A 17,401-nucleotide genomic window follows, 5' to 3' on the forward strand; every position below is an offset into this window, starting at 1 on the left:
CCTTAGAATACATCTGCTATGCACGGTTGCTAAAATGGACAGAGATGTCAGCAGAGAGCACTGTGCTCGTGATGTCATCAGTGTTCCAAAAAGAAAGGAATTTCCTCTGTAGCATTCAGCAGCTAATAAGTACTGGAAGGATTAAGATTTTTAATAGAAGTAATTTACAAATATGTTTAACTTTCTGGCACCAGTTGATTTAAAAGAAAAAAGGTTTTCACCGGAGTACCCCTTTAACTAAACTAACAATATACCTATATATATATTATTATCAAAATACTATCACACACACACATACCCACGCATCCTTTACATAAACATAAAAATAGCTTTACTTAGAGCTTTAACTAAAAACAACCAGACTTGGTAACAACTCAACCGCACATTATATTCACAACTAACACCCCCCCCCCCCCTCTTTTATATATATATATATATATATATATATATATATTATATATTCTGAAAACAAAACAAAAAAAACTAGGGTGTACATGCATAGCCCACCACCAGGAAGAAGGATGGCGATCCCAATATTACTTTTTAAACTCTCTCCACTAACTTTTCCCTATGACTCACCCTTCTGTTATCCCTTCAACAAACTGACAACAAACAGGCTGTAGATCCTAGTGTAGTAAGCCTCTGGCAAGATATACGCTGCCCAGATAGATAAACAAGGGGAGCAGGTACGATTTGATCAGGTGAACCCTTTCCCTGAGGGTCATAGACCAACCCTTCCACTGGTCCACCTTCTGAGTGGCATCCTGGAGCTTACCATCCCAGTTTTTGGTGGGATAATCATCCTGGCCGAATGTGATGCCCAAAACTTTTGCTGACTCTTGGGGCCCTGGAATGGTGTCCAGGAGATCAAATGTGGGATCTCCCCCTCCCAGCCAGAGACTCTCACACTTATTTCGGTTGATCTTAGACCCGGATGCCTCTGAATAGCGGTCCACTTCCGACATCACCACATCGACCTCCTCTCTAGAGGACACGAAAATGGTGACATCGTCAGCGTACACCACCACTCTCTGGGCGACATCCAGCTCCGCCAGGCTTATCCTGACTCCCGCCAAAGGCCCACAATCGACTCTCCGGATGAAGGGATCGATCGCAAAAACGTATAAAAGCAGGCTCAAAGGACAACCCTGACAGACTCCGGACCCCACCACAAAAGAGCGGCCAGAACAACCGTTCACCAGCGGGAAACTCTCTGCCCCTGCATACAAGATCTTAAGCCAATTACCAAAAGTACTTGGTAAGCCATATCTCAGGAGGACGGACCAGAGGTACTCGTGGTTCACCCGATCAAATGCTTTGGCCTGATCCAGGGACAGCAAGTACCCCTTCCAGAAACCCGCACTACTCCGCTCCACTGCCTCCCTGACACTAAGGATAGCACTTAAGGTGCTTCGGCCTGGAACAGAGCAGTGCTGAGCCCCCGAAAGGAGCCGGGGTGCAAACTTCACCAACCGATTAAACAGTATCTTAGCCAGAAGCTTCCTGTTCATATTGAGAAGAGCTATGGGTCTCCAATTCTCAATACGGCTGGGATCTTTACCCTTTGAGAGAAGAATCAGGGCTGACCTCCTCATTGACTTCGGCAGAGTGCTCTAGGAGAGACACTTATTAAATACCTCAGTCAAGAGGGGAGCTAAAGACTCATGTACCACTCGGATGTTAAGCCACCAGGACCTGGCGACTTCTTAGGGGCAAGCCCCTCGATCGCCAGTCTCACTTCCTCTTTGCTGATTTCTTCTACCAAAACATGAAGAGAGGGGTCTACCCCTGGCTCAGGAATGGTTTCAGTAAGGAAAACCGACATCTTGTCTCGATCTAGATCCTTCCTCCCCAAGAGGTGCGAGAAGAAGGATCTGACGACCTCCAAGATCCCTGATCTGAACCGATTCAGAGATCCTGTACTATCAATCAGTCCTGAAATTACTTTACTACTCACTGACATCTTACAGTTTCTGTAAGGGTCGGGCGAGCGGTACCTCCCGAAATCCCTCTCAAAAACCAAAGATGCGTGCCTATCGTACTGACACCTCATCAGCAAGAATTTCACTCTGGAGATATCCTCTCGGTTACCTCCAGTGGAGAGGAGAAGCTCGTGTTTCCTCCTCAGACCCTGATACAAGCGATACCTGTTCAGGGACCTGAGGCTCGAGAGCTGTAGGAAAAACCCAGCAACCCGCTTCTTGAATATCTCCCACCACTCCAGCTTATTACTACAAAGATCCAGTAAAGGTACCTGACTCTGAAGAAAATCCACAAAGGACTGTCTTATCTCCGCTTCCTCCAGGAGGGACAAATTCAGCTTCCAATAACCTTTTCCCATCCGGGGAGTCTCTGAAACATTCAGAGAAAACAAAATCATACAGTGATTGGAGAACTCGACCTCAACCACGGACACTGCGGAAGAGACGGCTTCCTCCTTTAAATAGAACCTATCTATCCTAGACCTGCGACTACCTTGATGATAGGTGAAATCCGCGTGACCCGAGGGGCTCCGGATGTGGGCGTCCTCTAGGCGAGCTTCTCTAGCTATGCTAAACAGTGCCACACTGTCAGGCCCAAGGCCTGATTATGGAAACATACATGTGTTTTATAAGACATGGGTGAGGGGTCATTCAGACGGTGTATCCTTTGTTTTTGTGTATTGCATTTTATTGGGGGGTCTGGCTGTTTGTTTGTATCTCCTTTGAAGTCATGCACACTGGTCTCATCATATAATCAAAGAGATAAGGGGTCAGGAAGAGAGATGCCCAACCTGGTGGGATCAGAGGGGAGGGGGGGAATGGAGTTTCCCTCCAAAGAAGCAGATAAGACTTAAAATGCTGGACTCAACTGTTGTTCAAGGCTGTGCAACAAGGCTGACAAGAGCTGGACTCTCACTGAAGGATGGATATACCATCATGCTGTAAGAACTTCATTTTTGTTTTCTGAACTTGTCTTGCAAAACTCTTTTATATTTTTTGTAACTGTATGTCATTTGTTTCTGTATTTTTATATGCATAGCACTGTGATACCTTTTATCAGATTAAATGTTTAATTAATCAGCTCTGGTCTTTGATCTCTAAATATATGAGCTCACCTTTCTGAAGGCAACTCTGGTGGAAACACGTTTATCTAAGGGTTCATTTGGTGACTTGCTGGGACTAGTAGTGGATACCCAGAGGTCTGGCGGCTTTAACTCTTGCACCATCACACTCTCTCTAATGTCTTGGCTGGACCGATAGGGTGTGATCGTGACAACTGGTGGCAGCGTCGGGATATATTTAGAGATTTTTAGTGCTTGCTGGATTTTACCTGTAAGGAAATCTTAGCACTAAAAATGAAATTGCATACATCTTCTTGTGTGTAAATTCCAAAGACAGAGCTCAGTGCTGGTTTAAAAGACATACAAAAAGAGTGCAAGACAGTTCTGTCCTCCCCATCTCCTGTTTTACCTCCTCTGTCTCATCTCGGAAATATGGCGGCATATCGCAAGCAGTCCAAGCCTGCACTGGAGCTAATGTGCCAAGAAAAGGACATCCCTACTGCAGGAAAGAACAAGGACCAACTTATTGCTGATCTTGTGGAGTATGATGCCCGTGCAGAAGAGCTGAGTGACATGAGGCAAAGTCCTGCAGCTGGAACTGCCATCCAAGGACTGATATCTCCTGGGGAATATAACATTACTCCCCATCAGGACAGTACTCCCCATGAGGCCTTGGACTCTTATATGCAGACTGCCTTACAACACCTTGGGAATGTGGATGCCAATATGAAACTCCAACTGCTTCTCCAGTACCAAACTGCAGAGAGAGAGAGAGAGGCACGAGCCACAGAAAGAGAGGCCCAGGCACAAGTCGCAGAAAGAGAGGCCCAGCGAAGGCATGAACTGGAGGTTCTGAGGCTGAGAGGGGATGCTTCATCCGCACGGAGTGATGTGCAGGATCAAGGAGACCACAAACCCTGCTTGGAACATTTCCCCATGTTGGAGAAAGATGGTGATCTGGATGTGTTCCTGGGGGGATTTGAAAAGGTTTGCCGGCAGTTCCATCTACCTAAGGAACAGTGGGGACGATATCTAACCCCACGGCTGCGAGGGAAAGCTCTGGATGTGTTTGCTTCGCTTCCCTCTGAAAGTGACCAGGACTATGAGGCAATAAAATCTGCCCTGCTAAAAAAGTTTTAATCTGACTCCAGAGGCTTATCGGAAAAGATTTAGGACTTTGCAACAAAGCGCCACAGAAAGCTGCACTGAACATGCAGGTCAGCTAAGGACTGCATTCAGGCAATGGACTGGGGGCCTACAAGTCACTACCTATGAGGCCCTGGAGGATTTGATTGTCCTGGATCAGTTTCTCCAAACACGGAGCTTTGAAGCCAGAGAGTGGATTTTGGACCGCAAGCCCAAGAAAGCCATGGAAGCAGCAGAACTAGGAGATGACTTTGCCAACAACTGGGCGCCAGCAGCAAAGCGTGGATCTGCACAAGCTGGAGCAAGTACCTGGAGGGGAGCCACACAACCAGAAAGCACCACCAGGTCAGCCGGGAAATTCTTGCCATCATTCCCAAAAGCAACAGGAGCCACATTGGGTCAGGGGGACACCCGCTGATGTTACAAATGCAACAATATTGGGCACCTGAGTGCCACTTGCCCCAACAAAAAGAAAAGAGAAAAGAGCGGATAACCTGCAGAGTGTAACTGTGAGTGACCGGGTGACAGTGGGTTTGCGAGATTCTGGACCCTCCTTTACCTTGGTGCGGCCTGAAGTGGTGGATACAGAGGACATCCTCCCTGGAAGAACCATGGCTTTAAAAGGAATTGGAGGTGTGCGGCCTGCTGTGCCCAAGGCCCGTGTGTACCTGGATTGGGGTACAGGCCAAGGTTTGCAGGAGGTGGGGGTCTCTGAGGACATCCCTGTTAATGTTCTGCTGGGGAATGATTTGGGTCGGATGCTCTGTCATTATGCTCCAGAGGACACCTGCACACTGGATGGGCTAGGAGAGAGCCCTGTTCATTCTGAGGTACTGTGCGAGACTTTAGGAGACACTGCAAAATGTGGTAACTGGGAGGGAGTGCAAGGGATTGATAATTGTTTACCTGTGACTGAACCAGTAATGGTTACCAAAAGTGGAATGGGGTGTATTGTAAAATGTGGTGACAATGCATTGCCAATGCCAAAACCTAGTGGAGATGGGCTAGGGGGAGGGGTTGGTGTGCCCCTGGTGACATGTAAGGATGAGGGACCAGCAGTGAGTGATATGTCCCAATCCTGTGAGGAGGAGGAGGGAAGGAGTGATAGCCCTGTGTATGATGCCTGTATTGTTATGTCTGGAACTGAGGGGGAGGAAGGTAAAACCCAGGGAGGCATACCAATGGTGGCAGTGGTAACGCATCAGCAGCATGCCAGGGCTGCAGCTTTAACAGGAAGGGAGGATGGTGATGCAAGGGGCAAGCTGTGTGACTTGCAAGCCCCAGCAGAGGAAGGTGGAGATGCTAGTTCACCTGGGGGAAATGTGCTCCCTGATACCACGAGATGGGGGGGGAGGGAAATGAGCATTTCCGGGAAGCCCTGCGCAGTGACCCTTCCCTTGAAGGGCTGAGACAACGTGCTGAACATACAGGTGTTGACACAGATGGGCATCGGTTATTTTGGGAAAATGATATCTTGTACTGGGAGTCCCTTTCCAAAGGCAAGCTAGGGGCCCAGGAGAGAGAAAGGCAGTTAGTGGCTCCTAGGCAGTACAGGAAAGAGCTGCTGAGGTTATCCTATGAGACCCCCCTGGCAGGACATTTGGGAGTGGCCAAGAAAAAGTCCAGGTTGGCACACAATTTCTATTGGCCAGGTATGGGTACTGCTGTTGCAAATTACTGTAGATCCTGTCATGTCTGCCAAAGGGTGGGTAAGTCTGGGGATGTAAATCGCGTTCCCTAGTGCCCCTACCAGTCATATCTGTACCTTTTGAACGAGTGGCAGTGTATATTGTGGGGCCTCTGGCTATACCCAGCAGCACAGGGAAACAATTTATTCTTACTGTTGTAGATTATGCAACCAGGTACCCTGAGGCTGTTGCCTTATCCTCCGTCCGAGCAGATAAGGTGGCAGATGCTCTGATCAGTATTTTCTGCAGGGTAGGGTTCCCCAGAGAAATGCTCACTGATCAGGGCACACAGTTCATGTCCAATCTCATGCAAAGTCTCTGTAAGAAGGTGAATGTACAGCACTTGGTAGCAAGCCCATACCACCCCCAAACAAATGGTCTTTGTGAGAGGTTCAATGGCACCTTGAAACAAATGCTGAAACCTTTGTAGAATCAGAGGACAGGGACTGGGAAAAGTATTTACCCCATCTGTTATTCGCTTACAGGGAGGTACCCCAAGAGTCTACAGGTTTCTCGCCCTTTGAATTATTGTATGATCGCAAAGTGCGGGGACCCCTAGATTTAGTAAGAGGGGAATGGGAAGGGGGGCTACATGCCCCTGAGACTTCTGTGGTGGAGTATGTTCTGAGATTCAGGGACATGATGCAGGCATTGACTGGGCTGGTACATGACAACCTCACAGCAGCACAGTCCAGGCAGAAGTACTGGTATGATCGCAATGCAAGGGACCGGGTCTATGAAGTGGGACAGAAGGTAATGGTTCTGAACCCCATCAGGCAGAATAAGTTGCAGGCTGCCTGGGAGGGTCCCTTCCCCATTCTGCAGCGCCTAGAACCCACCACATATGTAGTAGCCCTTGATGAGAAAGGTCTGAAGCAGAGACAGTACCACATTAATATGCTAAAGGCATACTATGACCCTGAGGAGGTGGTACTCAGTGTATGTAGTGCACAAGAGGAAGGGCTGGGTAGTGATCCCTTACTGGACCTAGTGGAGGAAGCTAAGAGCCAGGGATCCCTTCAGGATGTGGAGATCAATCCACAGCTCTCAGAGGAAAGAAAGAGGCAGCTAAGTCAGGTACTAGGCCGCTTCAGTGCCACCTTTACTGGGAAGCCAGGGCTAACTACTCTAGCCACCCCTCATGTTGATATGGGGGACCAGCCACCGCTAAGACAGGTAGCCTACCGGGTATCCCCAGAGGTAAAGTCCCATGTATACAAGGAGATTGAGGACATGTTGAAGTTAGGGGTAATTAAGAAGTCAAAAAGTCCTTGGGCCTCCCCAGTAGTTCTGGTGCCTATAAAAGACAAATCTATTAGGTTCTGTGTGGATTACAGAAGGTTAAATGCTCTCACTACCTTTGATGCATACCCTATGCCCAGAATAGATGAACTACTTGATCAGCTAGCAGGTTCCCAATATGTGACTATCATGGATTTAAGCCAAGGGTACTGGCAGATCCCTATGACCCCAGAGGCCCAGGAGTAGCGGTCAGCCTTTATCACTCCCTTTGGGTTGTTTGAATGCTGTGTCATGCCTTTTGGGATGAAAAATTCCCCAGCCACTTTCCAACGACTGGTTGATCAGCTGCTAGGAGGGTCACAGAATACGCCGTGGCATACTTAGATGATATTGCCATATTCAGCAAGACCTGGGAGGAGCTCCTGATTCATCTGGGCAAGGTGGTGCAGCAAATAGCTGAGGCAGGGCTTACCATAAAACCAGAAAAGTGTCAAGTGTGCATAACAGAAGTGCAGTATCTAGGACATAGGGTAGGAGGAGGGTCCCTATGCCCTGAGCCCAGTAAGGTGGAGTCTATTATGGCCTGGCCAATTCCTAAGACCAAAAAGCAGGTCATGTCCTTTTTGGGGACCGCAGGGTATTATCGTAGATTTGTCCCAGACTATAGTAAGATAGCAAAACCTCTCACAGACTTGACAAAAAAGAAGGTGTCCAAGCAAATTACCTGGACTGAGGATTGTGATAAGTCCTTCATTGCCCTCAAGACTGCACTGTCCAACTCTCCGGTCCTCCAGACCCCAGATTTCAGTAGGAGGTTTGTGGTACAAACAGAGGCTTCCAATTTTGGGCTGGGGGCTGTTCTTAGCCAAGTAAACTCCAATGGAGAAGAACACCCCATTCTGTACCTTAGTAGGAAGCTATTGCCTAGAGAAGTGGCCTATGCGGTCATAGAGAAGGAATGTCTAGCTGTGGTCTGGGCTTTGCAAAAATTACAGCCATACCTGTACGGCAGGGATTTTACTGTCATAACTGATCACAACCCTCTACATTGGTTGGACCAAGTGTCAGGTAACAATGGAAAATTGCTTCGCTGGAGTCTTATCCTCCAACAATATAATTTCACTGTCCAACACAGGAAAGGAAGCCTGCATCAAAATGCCGATGGATTATCGCGTCAGGGAGAAATAGACGGTTAATGGAGACAGATCTATCAGCCTGGAAGAGGCGAGATCTCTCTGTCTCCATCTTAAGGGGGAGGTGTCAGGCCCAAGGCCTGATTATGGAAACATACATGTGTTTTATAAGACATGGGTGAGGGGTCATTCAGACGGTGTATCCTTTGTTTTTGTGTATTGCATTTTATTGGGGGGTCTGGCTGTTTGTTTGTATCTCCTTTGAAGTAATGCACTCTGGTTTCATCATATAATCAAAGAGATAAGGGGTCAGGAAGAGAGATGCCCCACCTGGTGGAATCAGAAGGGGGGGGGGGGATGGAGTTTCCCTCCAAAGAAGCAGATAAGACTTAAAATGCTGGACTCAACTGTTGTTCAAGGCTGTGCAACAAGGCTGACAAGAGCTGGACTCTCACTGAAGGACGGATATACCATCATGCTGTAAGAACTTCATTTTTGTTTTCTGAACTTGTCTTGCTAAACTCTTTTATATATTTTTGTAACTGTATGTCATTTGTTTCTGTATTTTTATATGCATAGCACCTTTTATCAGATTAAATGTTTAATTAATCAGCTCTGGTCTTTGATCTCTAAATATATGAGCTCACCTTTCTGAAGGCAACTATGGTGGAAACACGTTTATCTAAGGGTTAATTTGGTGACTTGCTGGGACTAGTAGTGGATACCCAGAGGTCTGGTGGCTTTAATCCTTGCACCATCACACGCTCTCTAATGTCTTGGCTGGACCGATAGGGTGTGATCGTGACACACACTATTGCAAGTCAGCGGACCATTGGAGCCTCTCATATCTTGGGACCTCGTGACATTATGGAAGTCCCCTCCAAAGGTCACTTGCTGACTCGTAAAAAGAAAGGGCTTAATCCTCATAAAGAGATCTTTACGGCCCGCTAAGTTTGCGGGGCGTAGATGTTAATGAGCCGGAGCTCTTGTCCCTTCATAAAGACATCTAAGACCAGGCATCTCCCCATTTCTAATTTCATAACCCGTCGGCATTCAACAGGATCGGTAAAAAGGACCGCCACCCCACTATACCACTCAGCTGCAAGAGACCAGTGGGAGGGACCATGCCTCCACTCTCTTCTGGCTTTTACCAGAGAGGCTAGATCTGACAACCTGGTCTCCTGTAAAAAGAAAATGTCGGCTTCAACGCGGCCGAGAAAATCAAAGGCTGCAAATCTAGCCGTATCAGACTTTATGCTGGCACAATTAATAGATGCCAGCGTCAATGGGGTGAGTGCCGCCATACAGTGTGATTAAATTAGATAGCCACACCCTTTTACCTCTGTTTCCCTTTCTTTTTAGCCCCCTCATCCCCCGAAGAGGAAGAGAGGGCAGGACCACTTTTAGATCTTTTTTTTTTACTGATTTATCCATTTTATCCCCGTCTCTGTCCGGCCCCAGTTTAGCCCTGCCCTCTGAGGAAGGTGCCTCAACAGGACAGGGCCCAGTTCCCCCCCCCCCCCCCCCCCCCGAGGCTCTTTCTCCTTAGACATCTCGCCCTCACCTTCCCCCTCCAAGGAGGGGGAGGAGATGGTATCAAGGACGAGGTACCGGTTTGACAGGTCAATCAGAGGGGGGCAGTCAGGCTTCCGTTTTGGACCTGGCCCGTAGTACAGGGAATAGAGGGCTCTGACCTCTTCTTTATCCCTTTCCTTTTGCCTTATCTTTGTTTTTGGGCCTCACCCCACTCTCCTCATCCACACTTTCATAGTGGGAGGAATCGGAAGGGTCGGCCATATTGCCTTCCTCTCTGTGAAGTCTCCTGATCTCCTCATCCAGCACATTCTCCTCCAGGGCTTCAGCAGTTACAGGGCCAGCTTCAGGAGCAGGGGCCGGAGCTACCCCCGTCACTTGGGCACTCTACAGCTCCCTACTCCTCCTATGATTTTCCTCCTGCCTTAGTTTGGCGGGGCCCTTTTTCCTCCTCACTAGTCCTGTTGTGCCCCCATCCCTGCCCGTACCCTACCCAGCCGAGGCAACTTCATAGCTCTCCTCGGCTGGAGCGGCCACTGCACAGGCAAAAGCACTAGGACAACAGCTGAAAGGGTGCCCGAGGACACCACACAGGTGGCACCGGATCTGCCTACAGGATGCGGCCAGATGACCCACCCTACCACACAAAGCACAGACCTGCACAGTACAAGCTGCGCTAAAGTGGGTGGGGCTGCCACACTTGTGATCGACCTTAGGCTGCCCCTGGTAGAAAATCTGGATCCTATCACGTCCAAGGAAGGCAGCTGATGGAATGTGGGTAACCGTACTCCCTGAACGCTTGAGTTTGACGGAAAACGTCCAGGCCCCGGACCAGATCCTGTGCTCATCCAAGTTTTTCTTGGGCATGTCCATCACATCCCCATACCGTCCGAGCCAGGTCAAGATGTCATAACAAGAAATTGACTCGTTACGAGTTCTGACGGGAAATCGCCTTTATGGCGAAATCCCGCCAGCCGGGCTCGTTTTTTGCCACTTCGTAGTTCGACCAGAAGAGTTCGAGACCCTTTGGCCGAATGAAACTGACATCATAGACGAACCATAGGGGTGAATCAGGGAAAAGATGTCACTCGCCCTGAATTCCATCTGAAGGAGGAGCTCAACCCCTTTTGCGTGAGGTGGTTACGTATCCTTGCTCCTCCAAATCAGATGGACCATATTCCTACGGTTATTGTCCTGCCCTGTAGTCAGGAGGGACCAGACCACCTCCCCATTCTGCTCTCGGAAAGCCCCCAAACCATGCCTCTCTATCCAGAAACACAGGTCGACCTCACCCCTTCCCTCTACCTGGATCGACCTGTTGCCCCTACGCAGAGCCTCCAGGAGGCGCTGTTGCTAGTGCCCTCCAGAGCCGGGGACTCCCCTGAACATTGGCATAGCTCCTAGGAGCAGTCACTACCGGGGGGCAGCCGGACCAGGCCCACACCCAGAACCACCAGTACAGCCATCCATACCAGACTTCCCATTCTTACCACCACTACTACTCCCACCATCATTCACTCCACTTACACTCCCATATACACTCCTCTCATCCACAACACTACTACACTCAGCATTCTCACATCCTCCACTCTTTTCCTGCCTAAAAGATTCTGGGCTGGCTGGGACCTGTAGTACTACTGTTCTTATTAACAGTCTCTGTGCTGGCTTGGCTGCTAGGGTCCGTGCTGATGGCTCCTCCGAGCACACCCCAGCTCCCCCCACAGTGCCAGCACTTGCTTTGCCCGACCGCACGGGCTCTGCGGATGATCCCAGTGCCTGGACACTCCCCCCCCCCCCTCACAGAGGAGTGCCCGCAGAACACACAGTACTCAGGGAACGCCCCCCGAGCACATGGACACACCGCTCTCTGCCACCGGAGCCCGGACACTCCCCCTCCCCTCACAGGGGAGTGCCCTGCAGTGCCGGTAATGCCCACGGCACTCGGGGAACCGCCCCCCCGAGCACACGGCGGCGTAACTCACCTCTGGCACTTGGACATGCCCCCTGCCACTCTGGTGTGGTCCTGTAGTGCCAGAGCTGCCCACCATGAGCCCATCCTGCCCCTCCCTACCAGCAGGATGGGTGGGCTTCACATCTATTGCGTCTGCAGCCTTTTCTGATGCCATGCTGTACCCCCCTTTCTGGCCCCGCTCCACGACAAGAACGGGGCTGGCATTTTGGTGGACCCAGCAGCCTGCACCAACTTCACAGCTTGCCCAGACTGCTGGAAAGGATGAAACACAAAAGACACTGTTTCTTGGACTTTCTGCTTCTTTCTCCCTTTTCTTTACCAATTCATCTTTGCCAAGATCCTCACCGAAGGCAAAATTCTCCAAGCGGGTAGGTGACTCTTGCTGCACGATGGCTCTCAATAAACCCCCACTAGCCGGGTCCTCCTCACCACTATCCTCCGTCTCACCATTACTGGAAGGTAGCACCTGATATGGCTCAGGGTAGCTATCTTTGGGGAGCTGGGGGTAACATGACATCCCCCTCACTTTCCATGGCTTCACCTTCCCCCATCTTCCTCCTCACTGCTGTCTTCATAGCTGGATGCACCTGCTTGCATCACTTAAAACCTATCTTCATTAGAAAGTTTCTCTTTAAAGAACCCTGCATCCTCAGCAATGTTCTTCCTGGCCTCCTCCACCTCAGCCACCTCTATCTTCAGAGCCCGCACCTGAGCAGTAAACTTCTGCCTCTTACCAGCAGAAGCATGGTCAGCCTGGTAGCGTGAAAACTTCAGGTCTTCCTTCAGGCTCCTAAGTTTTCTGCCCAACTCATCATATTCCACCATCTTAGATTGGATCCGTGACCCATACGTCGCCAGAGACTCCCTTGGACCCTGTACCCCCCATTGCTGGGGTTCACTGGTAGCAGAAGGTCCGCTATTCTTGGCTGTAGCCTTGCGTCCATCGGGTTTGGACGGGGGAGCGGGCTCCGCATTTCTGCAGGCCCTTCTGGAAAGCCTCACCCCAACCTTGGAACCGACTATGGAAAATATCTTACCCCCTCTCGCCAGCTGGGAACGAGAGGTAGAAGCCCGGGGCTCCCGGGGCTCCATGAAGGAAAGGCCCTCCCCAGGAGCCTGCCACACTCCTGGGAAAGGCTGATGGAACACCTGCGCTGCTCTGTGTGGAAGGCTGGAGGAGCTCAAAAATGGGCACACCCGACACTATGCACACACCCAACTGCTCCTGAGTGCTGTGTTCCACATGATGTGGTCTCTGCTGACACCTCTCTCCATGTCAGGAACTGTCCAGACCAGGAGAGGTTTGCTATGGGAATTTGCTCCTGCTCTGGACAGTTCCTGACATGGACAGAGATGTCAGCAGAGAGAACTGTGGTCAGACAGAAATGAAATTCAAAAAGAAAACAACTTCCTCTGTAGCATACAGCAGCTGATAATTACTGGAAGGATAACTTTTTATAGAAGTTATTTACTAATCTGTTTAACTTTCTGGCACCAGTTGATTTAAAAAATATATATTTTCCAGTGGAGTACCCCTTTAAGCCCAGAACTAAAATGGAGATGTAGCCGGACACCGTCAGAAAACATGATAGCCACCAAAGAGGGAGATACAGTATGCCCGCATGAACGCTGCGTCACGCTAACAGCCCCCGAGACCCCCCAGCTCCCGTGTGCTGCTGATAGGAGCGGAGCTGGCGGGAAAATGCAAAACAATGCTGGCTGGAGACTGACAACTTAGAATAACATCCCTGCGGCCCGGGCTTACTTACCTGACATCGGATAATTCTCTGCTAACTGAACACTGCCCGACTCCCGCTGCTGTGGGCGGAGCCAGTGGAAAGGTCACCCCCACATACTCACGACTCCCTCATCTGGTAGGGAAAATCCCTTAGGCAACCACCACCTCACGTCTGTTTGCAAATGACTGCTGGACCGGGAATTGCGAATAGCTCGGATCTCGTTCCGACACTAGCGGCCTCTTGAGACGGATTTGGCAGAAGCCCCTTAGACTTGTATATGACCTCCAGCAAAAGCAGCGCTGCTCTTGGAGCGAGTCACATTATAAGTCTATGGGGCGTCTAGTGAAGCTGGAAGGAAATTGCTGCGAGCTGGAGAGTGAAGGGCATTAAAGGAGTAGTCCAGTGGTGACTCAGTGGTGAACAACTTATCCCCTATCCTAAGGATAGGGGATAAGTTGCAGATCGCGGGGGGTCCGACCGCTGGGGCACCCCGCAATCTCCTGTACGGAGCCCCGACAGCCCGTGGGAAGGGGGCGTGTCGACTTCCGCACGAAGCGGCGGCCGACACGCCCCCTCAATACAACTCTATGGCAGAGCCGAAGCACTGCCTTCGGCAATCTCCGGCTCTGCCATTGAGATGTATTGAGGGGGCGGTGTCGGACGCCGCTTCGTGCGGGGGTCGACACCCGCTATCTGGCCGGAGAGCCAGGCCCCCGTACAGAGAGATCGCAGGGGGCCCCAGCGGTCGGACCCCCCGCAATCTCAAACTTATCCCCTATCCTTAGGATAGGGGATAAGTTTTTCACCACTGGACTACCCCTTTAATGTTCGATCCTTCCTGCTCGCTGTAATATGGTCAGTGGGGGTCCCAGCAATGAGACCCTGACTAATCGAAATGTTTGACACATCTCTTTAATATTTTAAAGGGATACTCCAGTGCTCCAGCGTTCTGAACATTTTGTCAGAACGCTTGGAGCCGGAGGCCGTGATCGGGATATCACAGCCACTCCCCCTCGTGACGTCATGCCACGCCCCCTCCATTTATGTCTATGGGACACGCCCTCTCCCATAGACATGAATGTAGGGGGCGTGTCGTGACATCACGAGGGGGCGTAGCCGTGACGGCCACTGGCGCAAGAACCCGGCATTTGTTTAGAATGTCGGGTGCTGCGGGAGATAGCGGGGGGCTTCAGCAGCGGGACCCCCATGATCAGACATCTTCTCCCCTATCCTTTGGAGTACCCCTTTAATGACACACAGCGTACATGTACACCCTGGTTACATTCCGGGTGTATGAAGCGAGATTACAAGCTGAGTGCGCTTCATACCCTATAAGCAGATGTGTTATTGCTAATGCCGCACATCAGCACGATCGCTGGCCGCCATTAACCCTTTGACGATACCGCAGTCAAAATTGATCTAAATCAGTATTTTCCAACCAGGGTGCCTCCAGCTGTTGCAAAACTACAACTCCCCAGGCATGCTGGGAGTGGTAGTTTTGCAACAGCTGGAGGCACCCTGGTTGGGAAACACTGATATATACTCAGGGGGTTGATTGGGAATCTCTGCGGCCGCCAAAAAACAAGTCCTCATATGGGTCTGTAAGAGGGAAAATAAAAGCGTCATTAGAGGGCGAGGAGGAAACAAAATGCAAATACACCGAGTCATTAAAGGGTTAATGGTAACAATGGAGGAATCGCTGCTGTTTACATCCACAAATACAAAGTAAATAAAAGTTCTTCAATAATTTCTATGTCCCCCGTAATGACGTCACCGAGAACTGCGACTCCTCCTGATGACATCACAATCCTCATATGTGACCACAAATATATATATATATATACACTACATACCTCCACCGCAGACTGTACAGAGCCGTGTGGTTTCCTTGTTGTTACAGGACCTGTGATGATGTCATCAGTCATGTGATCAGTCACATGGAGTAGGAGGAGTCACATGATCAGGGGCTGCTGCTCTAGGCTCATCTGCTCAGTGTATGCAGGACTCTGCTGTGCTGGTTGTGATCGCTGCTGGATGAGCTGAAGTTATGTGTATGCAGCAGAGCTGTGTGTGTGTGATGTGCGTGGTGCAGAGCTGTGTATGTGTGTGTTATATATGTCTGCAGCAGAGCTGTGTGTAATGTACATGTAGCTGAGCTGTATGTGTACACAGTAGAGCTGTATATGTGTAATGTACATGTAGCTGAGCTGTATGTGTACACAGTAGAGCTGTATATATGTAATGTACATGTAGCTGAGCTGTATGTGTACACAGTAGAGCTGTATATGTGTAATGTACATGTAGCTGAGCTGTATTTGTACACAGTAGAGCTGTATATGTGTAATGTACATGTAGCTGAGCTGTATGTGTACACAGTAGAGCTGTATATGTGTAATGTGCATGTAGCTGAGCTGTATGTGTACAATGTACATGTAGCTGAGCTGTATGTGTACACAGTAGAGCTGTATATGTGTACATTTGCCTCAACCAGGTTCTCCTCACAAGATGTCTGACAGAGGAGAGAAGAATAATCAGATACACGAACGCTGTATATCCGACTCTACCATAGAGATGCATTCATAGGCGATAAGATATCTGATTGTGGGAGGAACACCTGCGTTCTGAACAAAATGTTCGAAATTTCGGAGCATCGGAGTACCCCTTTAAGGGGGTTAATTTAAAAAACAACAAACAAACATAAGTAGATTTTTTTATGGTTACCATAAAATCTTTCTCGGAGGATCCATTGGGGGACACACAGACTGTGGGTCTATCTTGCTGCCACTAGGAGGCTGACACTAGGCAAACAAAAAGAAAGTCTGCCCCTCCTGACAGGATATACCCCACCTACTAACCCTTGAGCTAATCGGTTTACTCCCAAAGCAGTAGGAGAGGACCAACAAAGAAAGAAACCAGCAGTTGTCTGAGGGAACCAGACAAAAAGGAACCGAAAACAACCCCTCGGACAGAAAACTGAAACATAGCAACCAAAACAAATAGCTGTGTCCCCAATGGATCCTCCGAGAGATTTTACGGTAAGCATAAAAAATCTACTTTTCTCGGTCGGCTCCATTGGGGACACAGAGACCGTGGGACGTACCAAAGCAGTCCCCGGGGTGGGAAAAATACCCAAACCAGAATCAGGCAGAAGACTGAGCCACTGCCGCCTGCAACACCTTGCGACCCAAACCGGCGTCAGCAGACGCAAAAGTGTGCACCTGGTAAAATTTAGTGATGGCGTGCAAGGACGACCAGGTTGCCGCCTTACAGACTTGTAAGGCCGAAGCCAACTACTCAAACAAAAGCTAAAATTTCATATCTTTATTACAAAAGTTATTAAAATTCCTATCAAATACAAAACTAATGAATAAAATACAAGATCCGGTAAGTATACAGTCATATAGATCTCATAACAGAGACCATCAGATCAATCCAAAAATATTCCCACGGTTCATCAGGGGATCAGGTAGTGTGTCAGTGGAGATTATTAATGTATACATAAGATTACTCCATCACATATATACATATATATATATATATATATATATATATATATACACATTACATACCGCAGACTGGAATCGGAGTATGTAGCGGTCGTTGGCAGTGTCTGACAACAGTGGAGATTCGGCTACAGTGGTAACATCTTTGCTACGGTGTTACGTCTTGGAGCTAGTTCATGCATCTGAAACTGCTGAAAGTCCTGGACAGGATAGCTATATTGGATTCTTATCCATCTTTGGTGAGAACCTTCCTGGAAGTATATGGAGTGAATTTTGAAAGTATATGCCCTGCATACAGTTGGTATATCTACTACATGACTGTGTTTGGGAAAGTATAAGCATGGAGAATATCTCTGGTCATCTGATACGCTGGTGATTAATAAGAAGCAATTGGGGATATGT

General features: G+C 49.2%; 1 protein-coding gene across 1 annotated transcript in view; it reads right to left on the reverse strand.

Annotated features, from left to right (window-relative positions):
* The window catches only part of LOC130295068 (uncharacterized), a gene marked incomplete at its 3' end in the record, with an annotated part of 238,076 nt that overhangs the window by 22,728 nt on the left and 197,947 nt on the right, over positions 1-17,401 (reverse strand). Inside the window, 2 exon segments of the mRNA XM_056545368.1 lie at positions 2,255-2,352; positions 15,350-15,399. Coding sequence (XP_056401343.1) covers positions 2,255-2,352; positions 15,350-15,399 — 148 coding nt within the window.

Source organism: Hyla sarda, chromosome 1, assembly GCF_029499605.1.
Source record: "Hyla sarda isolate aHylSar1 chromosome 1, aHylSar1.hap1, whole genome shotgun sequence".
In the NCBI taxonomy this organism is placed as follows: domain Eukaryota; kingdom Metazoa; phylum Chordata; class Amphibia; order Anura; family Hylidae; genus Hyla; species Hyla sarda.